The 16,233-nt window shown below is 38.9% G+C and overlaps 2 protein-coding genes across 2 annotated transcripts in view; one reads left to right on the forward strand and one right to left on the reverse strand.

Annotated features, from left to right (window-relative positions):
• esrrgb (estrogen-related receptor gamma b) overlaps positions 1-9,358 on the reverse strand; it is a 99,929-nt gene extending 90,571 nt beyond the window's left edge. The window contains exons 1-2 of the mRNA XM_067571652.1: positions 8,177-9,358; positions 2,445-2,620 (exon numbers count right to left, since the gene is read on the reverse strand). The gene's annotated coding sequence lies outside the window, so the exon portion shown is untranslated. The remainder of the gene's footprint in view (positions 1-2,444; positions 2,621-8,176) is intronic.
• LOC137168848 (transforming growth factor beta-3 proprotein-like) lies at positions 1,307-14,872 on the forward strand. The gene is made up of 7 exons (XM_067571653.1): positions 1,307-2,136; positions 6,504-6,667; positions 9,691-9,820; positions 10,037-10,144; positions 10,737-10,902; positions 11,208-11,361; positions 12,373-14,872. The coding sequence occupies exons 1-7, from the start codon at positions 1,791-1,793 to the stop codon at positions 12,529-12,531; spliced, it is 1,227 nt and encodes a 408-aa protein (XP_067427754.1). The 5' UTR covers positions 1,307-1,790; the 3' UTR covers positions 12,532-14,872.
• The last annotated feature ends 1,361 nt before the right edge of the window (positions 14,873-16,233 follow it).

Here is a 16,233-nt window from a genome sequence, read left to right on the forward strand (position 1 = left end):
AATATATGATTCAAAGCCAAATATTTACCAAGTTTGGACATTCTAGGAAATTATTCTTGCTATGCAAACTGGTGGGCAAAAGCAACATGGTGAAATACCAGACCCCATGTTTGGGTATGGGGGCCTGCAGTGGTTGAGTGAGCTTTGACCTAAAATAGGTCTGAGGAATGTGGATATGTTCTATGAATAGAGATAAAACAGACTGTAGAGGGGAAAACATCAAAAAGATAAAATAGTTTGAGGACCTGCAAATAAACCGGCAGACATCACTCCAGAAAAATGATTTTTGTGTGACTGGTGGTTTGCAGAGGGCATGGGAAACTCTGCCTCGACAGAGGAGAAACTTTGGTGCTTTTGAACAGTAATGCAATCATGTTGCCAGAATGTGAAGTCTTTCTGTAATTTGAGAGCAGCATCTGACAACAATTTGTCCCATATTGTGTGGGTCTTTCTAGCATGGCTCCAGCAGAAGACCGGACAAAGGACTGAACTGTGAATCATCAGAAATTATCTCTCTGGAATGTCTACGCCTAAAATCTATAAACAGATTTATTGTCATTTTCAATGGTTTAGATTGCATATCAAAACAAATCCTCGTTTTTTAAAATTCCCTTTTCTTCAAAGCAAGTTTATGACACTATTTAAGATTAAAGTGAAACAGTATAATACATGATTTATGAACTTGAGTTGGGTCACTCAGACTAAATATTTCAAACACAGATCCTATACTTAGATTTAACTGTTTTGTAGATCCACAATGGCCTTTTTGAATCTGCCTTTAAGAGGGCAATCAAAAGGAAAAGTCTGTGTTTCAGAGTCAATAAACATCTTTACAGCATAATATAGTTTAAAGGAAATCGTGCAATAAGACTATAAGAAGAATTTAATAGGGGGAAAGGGATCCTTTTAACCCTGTAAGGCAACTGCGATTACAACAACTTTCCACTAGAGGGCGCACGACCCAGCCATACCTACAGTACCTTACAAACATTAACTCTTACACCTCTGCAAGATCACAACTGAAGATGCTGTTAAAACACTTTTTAAACACCAAAAAATACCAAAAGACCAGACCTTCACACTACTTTCAAGAAAGAATCCGATGAGAACATTCAATCTAAAACTTGCTCAGATGATCAAATAATAAAACAGTAGGTTATTTTACATGATTACTGTGTCACATTGGATGTCTGGTGCATGAGTGGTGCATAGCACTGAAGCCTGTTATGATTTGGTCTCTCCCGGGTGCCTGCGGTCCCTCCTCCATCAAACGTCAGAAACTAGCGGTATAAAACACACGAGAGGCCGTACCGACCGCTCAAAGTCGCACATACCTCGTTAACTGACAGCCTGCGGTCTGCCTCCTTAGAGACAATACAGAGGCACTAGATTTTAATGAGACAGAAAAGGGGAGAGATACGCCAAGTTGTGGAGCGACTTAAACATTGCTGGATTGAGCACAAGAATGCAAAAGAAAAGTCTGTTTCTACAGAGATATTTGTGCCGGATAAATGTCATATATGCGGGAGAGTTTCTGTCGCGCTGGACTTTAAATTGAGTATTGTCTAATGGGCGAACACAAACTTGGATTTCTGCTGATAACTAAAGGGACTGCTACGAGAAAACGAATTAGGCGAGGAGTTTTTTTATAATTAGTCCCCAAGGGAGTTAAAAGAAACAACAGCAGTGTTTATCCGTTTGATTTGAAGGCTTATTGACACTGACCTTGGCAGTCCTCGCCTGTGAATCTGCACAATCAACTCCTGAGCGAACCAAATGCACAGAGAAAGATGCATTTGGGTAAGGCTTTACTGTTTGTCCTCCTCCTCAATTGCGCAACTTTGAGCTCATCCCTGTCAACTTGTGCCACCGTGGATATTGACCACGTGAAAAGGAAGAGGGTTGAGGCGATACGAGGTCAAATTCTGAGCAAACTCCGACTGACAAGTCCCCCACACTCCCTCGGACCGAGTAAAATCCCTTATCAAATCCAAGCATTGTATAACAGCACCAAGGAGCTACTGGAGGAGCTTGGGAGGGATCGGCAGCAGAGTTGCGGTCAGGACAACACAGAGACAGAGTACTACGCCAAAGAGATATACAAATTCAACATGGTCTACGGACCGACAGAAAGCAGTAAGTATTATCATTCTTCTGGCAAATGAGCCTCAATCACTTTCCCGTTTTAATGCCAGCAATCCACACGTTGGTGTGCTGCGTAATTACGCACCAAATGAGGAGTGACTCATTGTTACTGATAAACATAGTCCAGCAACTCAAAAAAAAAAAAAAAAAAAAAAAACTTTAGCATCTGTGTTAAAAATATTTATGAGTCAACACAGTCTCTACTTAAAAAACGGTTTGTTTGTGTTGTTTGTAAAAGTGAAAGTTGAACTTGCTGTGCACTTGGGAGGATGTGCTTTGTTACTGGAGTGCTCACCAACCTGTTTTAACCCTCCAGCAGTGTTCCAGGAAAGTCACTCTCCTCCTACTCCTGACTCCACTCTTCCTCCTCTTGTTTTTTTCCTCCATGGATCCTGTCCCTCTCCCCAGATGTTCCCATTTCCTTTCCAGTCAGGCCCAAATGAGAGGGACATCTGCCCAGGCGGAGGGGGGATGCCTTTAGGAGAAGGAGTAGGAAAAGTTAACAGAGGTGGACAGAAAAAGTTAGATGATGGAAGGACCTCCCCGTATGCCTGGACAGAAGGATCCCCCTCTCTCTCCTGGATTCTTTGGGGTCACATGAAGTCCTCACATATGCAGACACATCACTACCACCCTCCTCCCTAATGAGATGGAGCTTAAAGTGACCCCACTGCCTGTCTTGGCCAGTGAATTAAACACACAGGTGGCCCATGAGCATGACATCACTTACTACAGAGCTCAGGTTTAACTTTGCTAAACTGAGTGTGAAGCTGAGGCAGCATCCAACTCTGTAAACCTGAACGATTCCACTGTGCCCTCATTTTATTACCACTAGGTAACATTAGGCAACATTCACTGCTTAGTTTATAATGAGCTTTATTTTCTTTGAATAGTCAGTAAAGCTCTGTCAGGCTCACTATTTCTTTCTAGTGATTTTTTTAAACCGCCTCTTGGCACAGCTATTTCCTCTATAGACTTGAAACTAACTGGAACTGGAAAACCTGTGTCGAAAGGTACATGTGTCAGTGCTTGAGGGAGATTCATACAGCATGTGGTCCAACTGAGTCTGGACTACTGAGAAAGTAGAATAGGATAAATACTGTGCGTGTGTACGAGCCGGAGAGGGCCTCATGGTCTAGAGCTAAGCCAAGATCATTGCATCACAGTCCCTTTGAAATCAACAGGTGTTTCACAAAAAGACCTATTCTCTCTCTACAGTGTTCTGTTTTGAATCTCACAAAATGCTTTTGACAAAAAAAAAAAAAAAACAGGCAGTAGGTGGCTAGAGTTGGTGTGGTTGTTTCATTGCTGGCTTCAGAGCCACAGATGGCTTTAGGTACAAAGATGAAAGACTGATTTACATACGTGTAATTCTTTCTAGCAGTTGGGGGGAGAACTTTGTTTCCCCTCCTGTAATTTCGTGTCCTTTTTTGGTGTGATCAGCTGAAAGACAGGGAAATGGCAAAAACACAATATAACACAATATATGAGCTGAACTGGCACAAGTACTATTTGTGTGGTCAACATCTGCAGTGCTTAGATACTTAAAGATCCAGTGTGTAGAATTTAGCGGCATCTAGCAGAACTGACTTGGCAGAAATGGAATATAATATTCATAAGTATGTTTTAATTATTGTATAATCCCATGAAATTAGGAATCGTTGTTGTCATTACCTTAGAATGAGCCCTTTATATCTACATAGGGAGTCGGTCCTCTTCCATGGAGGCCGCCATGTTTCTACAGTGGCCCAGAACTGACGAACCAAATACTGGCTTTAGAGAGGGCCTTTCGCATTTTTCGTGAGTTTCGCGGCCACCGTAGGTTCTCCTACATGCTTGGAAGGGGAGGTTGAGGGGGAGGACTATTCAGTTGGTTGCAATCTTTAATCTCACCACTAGATGCCACTAAATCCTGCACACTGGTCCTTTAAAATGTTGACAAGCTCATCTCATTCTCCATTTTTTACTTTCCTAAAACTGTGGTATTGGCATGGTAGTTTTTTTAATGTGTCCAGGATGATCTCATTCTTGGAAATATGCATTCTGTCAATAGCCTGTATATCCACGTGCATATACTTATCCTGCTCACTGAGACTGGTTAATGTGATTTTCATATGCTGGAGACGGCAGACGATTAACAATTTTCAGATTTGTGGTGCTGAACTCTCATTCCACTCTGGCACAGACAACTACTAATTTCTTCAGTTAAATGACAACAAAGAGACATAATCTGCCTTAAAAGATTATCAGAGTATATTATGGATACTTTACAGAAATGATTTAAGTTTATAGATATTCTGTATCGTCATTATAATGTTTGCATTTAGTTAAGGGTCTAAACGTTTTTTAATTTTTTCAATCAAAATTCAAAGCATGTATTAGTTTTACATATATCAGCATGGATGAGAGCCTCACCTCTATTAACAGGTGTACACATACAAATTTTGTCTAGTGCTGTTTCAACAAAACAGAAACTAAGCTAAGAAACTAACACGTCGTCCCCCACAAACAATGCACTTCATATATAATTTCCTCATGTTTTCAAAATCGATTCAGTGGCGTCTGAAATAAATAAATAGTCACTGATCCAAAGCTCCTTTATATTATTCTTCATTAGATGTGTCACATTTCACTTTAGGCCCAAAAAATTACTTCTAAAGATGCATCCTAATAAACAGGCTCCCTACTTGACATTAGAGATGATGATTCCACTATAGGAACTACTTTCTTCCTTTGATTAAAGATGTATGTACATTTAGCCTGAGGCTTGTTTGCCAAGAGCAACAAACACTTAAATGCATCTGTCCTTGCCAGGTGCTAGTGGGCAGATTTTGATACCTTAAGACAGAGCCATACAGGCCGTTTCCCCCTTGTGCTAAGCCAAGCTAACAGGCTGCTGTCTGTCCTCTCATCTAACTCTCAGCAACAGGATAAGTGTATTTTGTGAAATGTCAAGCTATTACTTTAAGATCAGTCAGAAACAGTAGATTGAGAGTGAGTTCAGTGTTAATGAAGACACAGCCACCTTAGGGTGTTGGTCCTTGTGCTACAGCATAACAGGACCAGAAAGATGGCTTTGTGGAATACATTTTTGACCTGGAGCCAGTGACATCACTCTCTTTCCTTTGGTTAATGTGGGCAAACACACACTCACTTTTTGACTCTTTTCAAGGTAAACTGTTGACCTTTGGTGGATCTGAGGTGGCTCTGTGAACCAACACAAATCCGTGACAGGTGTAAATGAAGCAGAAAGCTGCTGGAAGACTGGCAAATTACTGCATTGAGAGGCTGGGCGGCAAACATCGGAAAGATTTCCTTTTATAGCGTGGTGCGCATACAGAATCTGGCATATGTCAATGACTGAGGTTGTGGAGAAGTCATCATGGTCAGAGGGGGTTTGGGTCCAAAAAGTTGTCAGTGGGACCGGGGATAGCAGGGTTTTTGATATGCAGATACCAGGGAGGTGAAGTCATACTAACCTCAATAATAATAATAATACTTTTTCAATTACAACATTTTCATTTCCACCAAATATAGACAAAATGTGTTGGAGAAACACAGGAATTCTGATAAGGCAGGAAACGACACTAATCATTCACTGAGTAGATAAACGTTGTGCCAGCCACTAAAGAGTAAATAAACCCAAGTTCATATTTTAGGTGTAAATGGGTTTGTAAGTCTTCTTGTATATAAAAAAATGATTTTAAATCCATGCCATTATTTTCACATAACTGTATGGCTATATTTCAACACATCTGAGGCAATATGATATGCCAAAAAAGGAAAAAAAAAAAACTCATTGCATTGCCATCTAGAGTTTAAAATTATTATGTTTGCTGCCAACCCAGTTCATGATATCAGTTAACAGAGTACTGTACCTCTTTAGAGGATGACTGACATTACTCTGGCATCAAGTGGATAAAAGTTTAAGCATGAAAAGCATTTTTCAAAATTGTGTTATAGGTGGAAACAGGCTGAAACTGAGTGTTTTTTTTTAACTCATAACATATTGTTCATTCACAGCAACACCTTGTTCTTTGTTACTATTATTAAGTTATTATTTGTGTATGGCTTCTTACCACAGGTGAAAATTGTGAAAAGATCCTCAAAATAGCTTTGATGTTAAACATTTGTTATCGGAGAAGTAATAATGAACATTATTGGCTGTTGCTACATAATCTTACTCTTACACGCACATGAAGGAGATTAAGCGACTATCAGTGATTAAGTTGTCCAGAGGTGATGTAGCAGTTGAGGTTTGTGTCTGGAGATAACACTGATGGTATTCCATCAGATCCTGATAAGATTTCCTAAGCCTGTTCTGTTGCTAAACTTTTATTTTATCCTCTCTGTTCCAGACGATCTGCCCAACTGCCCAAAAGGTATCACCTCTAAGGTTTTCCGCTTCAATGTTTCCGCCATGGAAAGAAACTCAACCAACCTCTTCAGAGCAGAGTTTCGAGCTCTGAGGGTCCCAAACTCAATTGCCAAGAGGAATGAACAGCGGATTGAACTCTACCAGGTGCGTAAAGGTACCGTTTCCTTGTCCTTCTACCAAGATCAAAGGCAGAGCTCACTTTTGAGCCAACAAGGAGCTCCAAAATCTTTATAGATTGCAATTCTAGTCTATCAACATCATCTCTTGGTTACTTGTTCCCTTTTACATGATTTCAGGCCCTAATTGATAAAGAGAGCCAATGACAACCAGATTGTGGTTGCAGTCGTGGGTTACAGCCAGACCAAAAGCCAAGAAGTTCAACAGGCCTGATGAATGTTTGCAGAACCCGGACAGGGTTTCAGATCCAGATCTAATGTGGTCCCCATTTTGGTTATGCAGATGTCTTGATATACAGTATGCAAAGTTCATTGAGCTTTTAAAAAGGGGCTCTGCTGAGTGATGAAATTACGAAACATACACATTACTATGTGTCCAAAGGTCTGTATTATTCTGTTGCAATGTCCTTGGCATTAAGGATCCAATACAAAGATGATTATTGAAATAAAAATGATTAAAAATACCACAATATACCAATCCTGTAGTCAGCAGTGATGTCATGGCAACCCCAAAAGGACATTACCAAACAGAATAATAGGCAACTGCCAACATTAACTCAAGTTTTAAGTGTATCCATGAAATGTGGTTAAACCATTTATAATGTTTATCACTGACTGTTTCACATTGTGATTCAAGAAGATTTCCAGAGAAATCTAACAATTAAGTATAATATAATATAATCAACACTAACATCTGGGCCAAACACACAACTAAACCAAAATCCATGGAGGGTTGTTTGGTAGCTATTTTTGCAGAAGAATTTAATCTGGTGGCCCCGCAGGCGAGCAGCGGGGGCAGGTGCTCTCATTCTACCAAAGCAAAACATTTATACTGCCAGTTTCAAACACAGAGACGAATACAGGGCAGTGTGGAGGAGGGTCATACTCGAGTCAGATTTCATATTTGTTCAGATTTTTAACCAAATTTATGGGAAACAATTTAATGTGCATTGGGGATGAAGTCGGGAGCCAGACTTACTAACTTACTTTCATTGGTGTTCCCACAGAACACACAGGATAACAACCAAGTTTCTTTTTAAACAAAGGCTATGAACTGAACATGCTCAAACATGCACAGTCTGTTTTTTATATAGAGGAAGAATAAAATGATAGGCAGATTACAGTTAATGTGAAAGGGGTGGTTTGCAATGACAAACCCAGTTAACATCCAACTCTGCAGCTCTTCACAGCTCTTTTAGCTTTTAGCTTGTTGTTTTGGTCACTAATTTGGTTGAATTGTTGAATATTACTGCTCTCACCATCAACAGCAGGAAGCTGTTTTCAGCAAACAAGCTACAATGAACTAATCTATGCCTACAAGAAATGACATAAAGAAAAAATTAGCAACTAGCTAACTAGCTGGTATAGAAAGTAGCTAACTGTTAGCACAGCTAGCAAGCTAAAGAATCAGATATTTCTCGCAGGAGTTGGTGGAGACCAAAACACGAGCTAAAAGAAGAGTGAATATTGGACTTACTTTTATCCAGTGGACAGAAACATGACTGCAGTTGAATGCTAATATCTCTCCATGCCTGCTGGATTTGTAAATTATCAGTAATGCCTCCGAAAATGTTAGCATATAGTTCTTCTGCCCCCAAATGACCGAACTAAACACTCAAACAGAAAAAAACAGCATATCTAAAGGCCCTGCAGACTCAGGTGTTTTTAATTTGGCTAATTAGTGTAGATATCCGCTCAGGTTGAGGTTAGGTGTGATGTCACCGGCCTCCATGTTCCAATCAGAATGATAAAGGTGTAACAGTCGCACCCTAACCACAAAACTAATGAGTGAGTGAGGGACAATCAATCAAGCAGTGCTCACACTGTACCGACAAGAGGTCTAATCAGCCAAAATAAGTGAAATCACCTGGGAGGGTGTACCATGAATGTGCAGGTCCCTTAAACAATTAATTAATTAATCAATTGATTAATGATTAAAGTCCCCTTCCACTCAAAAATGTGATGTTTGACACAAGAAGGTTGTTTTCACATTCATCGGTGGAAAATGGAAAGTTTCTCTGCACTCTTGAAAAATCCAATTTTAAGAGGTGGGCTTACCAGCACAATTTGTGACATCACAACTAGTTTGGAAGCCAATCCTTGTCCAATATTTAACTTACACAAGTGTGATGTGGAAACTTGAAGCCTCCAGTGCACAAACACTGAAAATGGACTTCACAGTGAACAAGAAGACATCCCAAGTCCAGCAGTTAAACTTCTGAACTAAAATATATTTGCATATTAACAGATTCTGTAAATTTTAATGAGGGAGAAGGAGGAGGAGGTGTCATTTTAAGGATTTTAATGTGGTGCTTATACTTTTTTTTTTTCAAAAAAAACAATATCAGAATCACATTATTGTTCCAAGCAGTCTATTTTTATGTCTTAATACATGTCTGGAGGGGATCTTTAAGAATTTAAAAATACTTATCTACGGACCCAGGTTATGTAATGCATTACACGATATGCAAATAACAATAACCTGGAAAAGAAACAACCAAATATGCCTGTACAAAAGGATGATTAGATAGCAGGCCCAAATCCATGTTGGGTAATTAAAAAAAACATGATAATAATAATAATACATTTTTATTTATTTAGCATATTTCATAAAAAAGATGAAATGCAATACACTTCACAAAACATTAAAAAAACTTATTAAGACTAAATATTAAAAACATACCAGAAAGCATTGAAAAAGAGATATTTTGGTCACTTTATTGGACCCAATGTCCCATATATGCTACAATTTTCTTTTCTTTCTCTTTAAATTATCTGTTCATGCTCCAGTAATCACAAAATCTTAGCCCATACTGTGGCATGATTCACTAGAAGTGATTAAAGTTCTTATTGGATAATAGGAACAACGAGCCATGAATTTGACAAGTAACGGCTTCTCGTGCTAACGTCCTTTTCCTGTGTCCACTCTATTACATGTTATTTTGTTGAAGCCGCTTGAGTATTAAGAGACCGTTTATTATTGCTTTGCAGATTGTGAGGCCAAACGAACACATTAGGAAACAACGCTACATCGGAGCCAAGAATGTGCTGACCAAAGGTACTCCAGAGTGGGTCTCCTTCGATGTGACTGAAACTGTGCGGGAATGGCTGATGAACAGAGGTAAGACTGAGGTCACTTCATTTCACAAACAATCCAAAATTGTTTCCAAAGGCTATTATTAATCCAAATAATCATTCGATGTTTGAACTCAGAACCCTGACTTGCATTTTCCTACAAACATTGAGTTTTAAAGAGGGAGACTGTTGGCTTGTGCTTCTTTTTAGAAGAAAAAAAAGCATTTTGACAATCCTCTTTTCCACAATATTTTGCCATTAGGAACAAATCTGGGTTTGGAAATCAGTGTGCACTGTCCCTGCCACACCTTCAACCCAAATGGTGACATCATTGACAATGAGAGTGAAGTGCTGGAGGTGAAGTTTAAAGGTGGGTTCCAACATTTTGTCATATAGTCTTTTACGCCAGGGGTTAGTTGAACTTTTAATCTAATGTCTGTTTGTGTTAATGTCTTCTTTTCATCTTTCTTACCATTTTATAATCCTTCCTAACAGTTTGGATGCAGTTCAGATCACATTGCATGCTCATATCTTACGTCCTTAGTCCTAAAATTTACAGGATTTATTTGTTAATTATTTTTCAAATATGCCTTAATTCTGGTTATTTTTCTCACTTTGGGGAGTTTGATAGAGGATGGTTTATTTAGCGTAGTGCTGATGATTGTTTGTCATTATATTGAAGGTGAACTGTTCCAACTTTTGCCTCAGAGGACTCAGAATAAACTTGCAATGAAAATATTGCATTTGTGCTTTTAGAAACCATGTGTCAGACTAAGATGTCTTTATTTTCTTTTTTCTTTTTTTTTGAGTGTTTTTATTTCCGCATTGTGTAAAAGAATTACAGGGATGACAGTTTCATACTCAATAATTTGGCAAATTGTATGCTCAGACACAGAAATTACAAGAGAAAAAAGCCACTAAATAGTTGGTTTAAGTGCTCCTCAATCATGTCTGTAATTAAGGCGTGGATGGAGATGAGGAGCACAGCCGCTTGGACCTGAGTCACCTAAATAAGCGAAAGGAGCAGCCGCTGCCTCACCTTATCCTCATGATGATCCCACCCCACCGCCTGGATGCTCAGTCCACACGCCGACGCAAGAGAGCGCTGGACACAAACTACTGTTTCTCGTAAGGGACACATAAATTGTCTTCAGCGATAGGTTGTAGTACTTCCACATTTAGTCTTTGTGTCATTCAGTTTTCACTTGAAATGCAAAACTGGGAAAAAATTTAATCTTTTTTTGAGCTCATTAGTGTCAGTGTTCACATGCATAACATCCCAAACATATACTGCAACATATTGTATCTGGTAGATCTTGCATGGGACCAAGAAATTATTGAATGTCATCAGTTTATATGCATGTAAATGCACCATCACAAAAATACATTTTACACTTAACTGAATACACTATTGTTGCACATCCTCATTACAGAAACACAGAGGAGAGCTGCTGTGTTCGTCGGCTCCACATTGATTTCCGGCGTGACTTGGACTGGAAGTGGATCCATGAGCCCAGTGGTTACGATGCCAACTACTGCTCCGGGCCCTGCCCTTACCTGAGGAGCTCAGATACAACACACAGCTCGGTAAGAAGACCCCCACAGGGAAACAAAACAGGACAGTTTGTGAGAGACTCTACCACAGTGGGAAAAAAAAGAACAAAAACATATTTATTTGCTTCTAGCCATTTAGATAATCTGTTTCATTTGCCCAGATTTTGAGATGTCCACCTCTAAGACTGACCCATCAAAAACCTACCTGAACTTTGCATGCATGAATTAATTTTACCAGATCCGAAATGGCCCTAAGGATTATTAGACTGAATTAATAACGCAGTTGACTAAAACAGACCAAATCAGAGAGAAAACACTAACACTGTCAGGAGCATCATGTGCCACTAATTGAAGAGCAACTCGAAAAGAGTAGCAATACATGTAATTTTTTACTCCCCTTCACAGTCCACACTGTCATTCACACTTATGATGCACAGTCACACTTATGATGCACCACATGATCAAAATTGATAGCAAGATCCACTCTAATCCACTTGTATCAAGCATATTAACACAAAGCACAAGCATATTAACACAAATAAGCAATGTTTTACAGAAATAATGTCCAAGTCAAGTTACTCTGGATAATCCACAAACCTCCTGTGAGAAGTTTTCTTTGGAACTACTTTCTTTTGGAGAAATAGTCCCTATAAAAACTGTCAACGTTGTTGAGAATGAGGTTTTATTCTTGACCATGGTAACAAGGTCAACATTTTGTCTCTTTTAGCTTAATGTTTTGAGTTCCAACACCACCCTGTAAAATGGTATAGGCAACCATGTCCAGCAAACCATTTTCAGACAGGCAGACAGCATTTTGTAGACCTTAATCATACCAGAAATTCTTCGTTTTATTAATACATCTTCATGAATTCTCAACAGTGTGTTAGTATTCATTGAATTGTCAGTCAGTTTTGCTATTACACTGATTTAAACCAGCCACCAAATTATCAAGATTCCATCTCTAGTGAGGCCCTAAATATAATACAGTTTACAATATGATCTGTAAATACTCTTTTATTAAATCTCTTGTGTGCTTTCCAATAGCTGCTGAGCCTGTACAACACTCTGAACCCGGAGGCATCGGCCTCCCCCTGCTGTGTCCCTCAAGACCTGGAACCCCTCACGATACTCTACTACTCTGGACGAACCCCCAAAGTGGAGCAGCTCTCCAACATGATTGTCAAGTCTTGCAAGTGTAGCTGAGAAGACATGAAAGGCGAGGTAGTATGGCAGGATTTTCTCGGCACTGACCAAACCCATGCTCATTGACTTTTGGACTTTTAGCTGTGACAAATACTTAAACTGACCCTGTGGCCTCAAGGCCTCAAGATCTGAACACCACTCTGAAGGTCACACATTTTTAAGGATGCAGATTTTCTTTAAAAACTTGAGGTCCTCGTTTTGTTTTCCTTGTTCTGTATTTTTTCCTCCCACTCAGTCAGTTCTGGATGACAATTACTTATTTTAATCTTAAAAGGTCTAACCAAAACCAAACTTCATCTTTCAATCAAGGTATGATCTTAAAATATTTCCATCTAGATTTGTGAAGATGGACAACACAGTCCTAAGGCTAGATTGTGGAGAGCCCTGTACAAATATATCTGTGACAAAAAGAAAAAAACAATGAAAGAGACACGTGCTTTATTCTGCGCTTCAGAGCTCAAGCAAAATATTCCACAAAGTTATACTGTAGTTTCTGCTAAGGGTGGAGCCAAATCCGAATACAGTATTCAGAAAAGCACAAATAGGGAGTTTTACGAATATTTATTTCGTATAAATATTTTAGAAATTATTTGTTTTAGGGAAGAAAAAAAACCATGTCAGATAACAGCGTGCAGGTTGGTTATGTCACTGTCTCTGTCTCTCTCCTCTGCTCCGCTGTACCGTCTGTATGTCATGGTTGTTTAAATGGCTGCAGGTCTCTGTGTATAGCAGAGCTAAGCTTTAGCTGAGCAGTCAGCCCAGTCATTCATGGCCTGGGAGACCTGAGTTTGAGACCCAGTGTGGAGACCTACCTTGCAAAATAGTTGAATGAAAACCTATTTTGACACTTTAATATCCTAAAATTGGAAGTGTAATAAAAACAAAAACAGGATTTTTATGCCTATTTCCACTTTCATCCGAATACAAGTACAGAAACAAATAATTTTGCTGCCTCAACAAATACAGATACAAATACAAATACTGGGCTCTCTGCAAATCCCTAGTTTCTACATCTTCGGTAGAGCAATTTTCCTGTTTCTAACCTTGGGACGATATTGTTAATAATCACAAATATAGATCGTGCTCTCTTGAATGGTTTGAAGAGTCCTTTCGGGCTGGATTTTTTTTTTCCTTGAACTTGCCTTAAGTTCCCTTCCTTTCAAACAGTGGGCATTATCTTCAAACACAAAAGGAGAAAGGACAGACTTGCTGCTGTATCCAAAGCCATAGCTGTGGTCAGGGAAAAGGAGAGCTGAGAGAATGCCTTTTGGATTTGCAATGGAAAGTGAATGAACAAAGAAGTTGAGCCAAGCTTTTCTTTTTTTGGCCAGCCAGCAGCAATGGCCTTTTTTTCCCGGTGCATCTATTAGAATGGATGGAAGAAGAGGAAGAAGAAGAAGAAGAAGAAGAAGAAGAAGAAGAAGAAGAAGAAGAGGGGACCTGTATGGAAGGAAAGAACTGTGATGGAAACTAGCCACGAGCACACTGCCATTCACTGGAAGTTTTCATCCCTAACAGGTTCAAATTATTTTTGGGACATCAAAGAATATACTGGAAAAGAACAAGTGTTACGCAACAGGTTTTTATGAGATTTCTTTTACATTAGTAGCAGATTTGGTCTGTTATGCAACTTGTCATATAGTGATTGTTTCACTAACTGGGAAGAAAAGTGACGAGTATCTCTGTTTTTCTATTCTACTACGGCTACTGTTACATTTCCTTGTGGTTTAGACAGAATATGCTACTTTTTTTTGCCCATAAACAAATTAGTTTGACCTGTTGTATGTGACCCACTATATGTTTGACTAAAGTCTTTGACTTATTGTATTATGAGGCGACTATCTCTAGAAAGTTAAATCAGAGCACTTTTCTCCAGCAATAACAAAACAGGAAATGTAATGTAATTTAGAATACAGTTGTTTACTTCCTTTTTTATCATACTATCCTATCAACTCACCTGTCATCCTCCACTCCAGCCAGCTGACAAAGAATTGCATGTGCAGTCAGGACTCTGGTGTTTGTGCTCCCGAAACACTGCAGTCTTTCATTCCCTCTGCTCCGTCTCTGTTTGTTTTGGTGCTCTTTTACAGTGTGAAGCCCTCATGGAACAAAAATGAAGAGGGAGGGGGAAAAAAGTCATAACATGACAGTGGCTGGATGTACAGTAGACCTCATTTTTCTCCGAGTCAGGAGAACAATTCTGAATCCCTGTACTGTTTTGACATTTGCCCAGTCAGAGTCATCTAGCCTTTAGATGACAGTTAGGTGACATTTTTGGCAGTGATAATGTTTCATTGATTTGTTGATCATGATTGTTATTAAAAAACACAACAAAGCAAAACCTGTACGAGCCCTTTTTAAATCATAAGAATGCAAAACTACATTTTCCTAGTATTTATGAAATAATCAAATGCAATGGATCTGCAAATACATTTAACTCCAAATTAGGAAATAATGATTTTACCCACTGGTCTTGTCTGCCATATTGAAATGCCATTTAAAATGCTATTTTCCCATAATGTTTTGGTTCCATATGAACATAATTGGAATCTCACCAGTCCCACCTGTTTCCTCCCGGCGCATGCAAAAGGCTTTTTTTTCTACCAAAGTAATAAATCCAACTTCTCTTTCTCTGGGATTGTTGCTTAACAGCTTTCCCAGGCGAAAAGCAATTACTCTTATTTTCAGTACATATCAATGTGCAGACATCTCTTTATTTTCTTATTTGTCATAAAATGGTTAGTATAAATCACATGTAAATCTGAGAAATGGATTAAACATTTGGTTCCACCTTCTAGGTATTTATCTTCCACCAGCATGACATTTTTACACTCTTTGTCTTTTTAGATTTTTAACTGAACTGTGAGACCATTCAATGAACCCTTTGACCTCTGACCCTCTGGAAAGTAGCTGCAGAGCATCTGGACAAAATGAATTTATTAGCAATTTATAAACATTTGAAAATGACTTGATGGTTTATTAGAAATTTAGACCCATTACACTTTATTAATGACTTTAATTACAATGAATTACAGCATGTGAAAGTCAAGCACTCATTAGACTTTTTGAGGTTTTTTGTAGACATATCAAACATACATTAACTTTTATTAATGAAGGGAAAAACAGCTTGTCCCGCACTAACTCTAACCCAAAAGTTGTTCTAATTAATGGCTTGTAGCTGATCTATAAAGCGTTACTAAATACTTTATTAACCATTGATAAAGCTATTAGTTACACCTTATGAAGCCTTTATTAAGAGTGGCTTATTAGAAAGTGGTGCCGCACATTTGAATGTCATCTTCAGTTCTTGACTTGTAAGCAGTCACACAGATTTTGGGGGGGTGGGCGGGCATCTGGGTGAGCTAATATGGACTGACAAGTAGTCAGAGAGAATTCCCTTTCTCTGTGTGCCCGTTATTGTTCCCTGTCACAATCAATCAGAGATGAACCATGATGCAAGCACAAAGACCAGAGGGCATGACAAGGTCTAAAAACACAGGGTTGGGGCTTTAATGGCTTTGCAGACAGCCTTGAACTAACAAATACCCATTACTGGTAAAGAGCAGCCATGCCCCATGCATGATTGACTTTTAACCTTCGGTAAAAGTAATGTCACCTACTTACATTCAAATCCACCATTTGTTTGCGCTAGAAATATTTAGTAATACAACCCTGTCAGGCTCTCACAGTATCTCTCAAGTA

Source organism: Thunnus thynnus, chromosome 18 (genome assembly GCF_963924715.1).
Source record: "Thunnus thynnus chromosome 18, fThuThy2.1, whole genome shotgun sequence".
NCBI classification, from domain to species: Eukaryota; Metazoa; Chordata; class Actinopteri; order Scombriformes; family Scombridae; genus Thunnus; species Thunnus thynnus.

Bases quoted from the DNA above. Each gene is read 5' to 3' on its own strand.
- LOC137168848 (XM_067571653.1), top strand. From the start codon at position 1,791: ATGCATTTGGGTAAGGCTTTACTGTTTGTCCTCCTCCTCAATTGCGCA. The intron at 9,821-10,036 runs GTAAGACTGAGG...TTTTGCCATTAG, and splicing joins GGAATGGCTGATGAACAGAG to GAACAAATCTGGGTTTGGAA. The intron at 11,362-12,372 runs GTAAGAAGACCC...GCTTTCCAATAG, and splicing joins CAGATACAACACACAGCTCG to CTGCTGAGCCTGTACAACAC.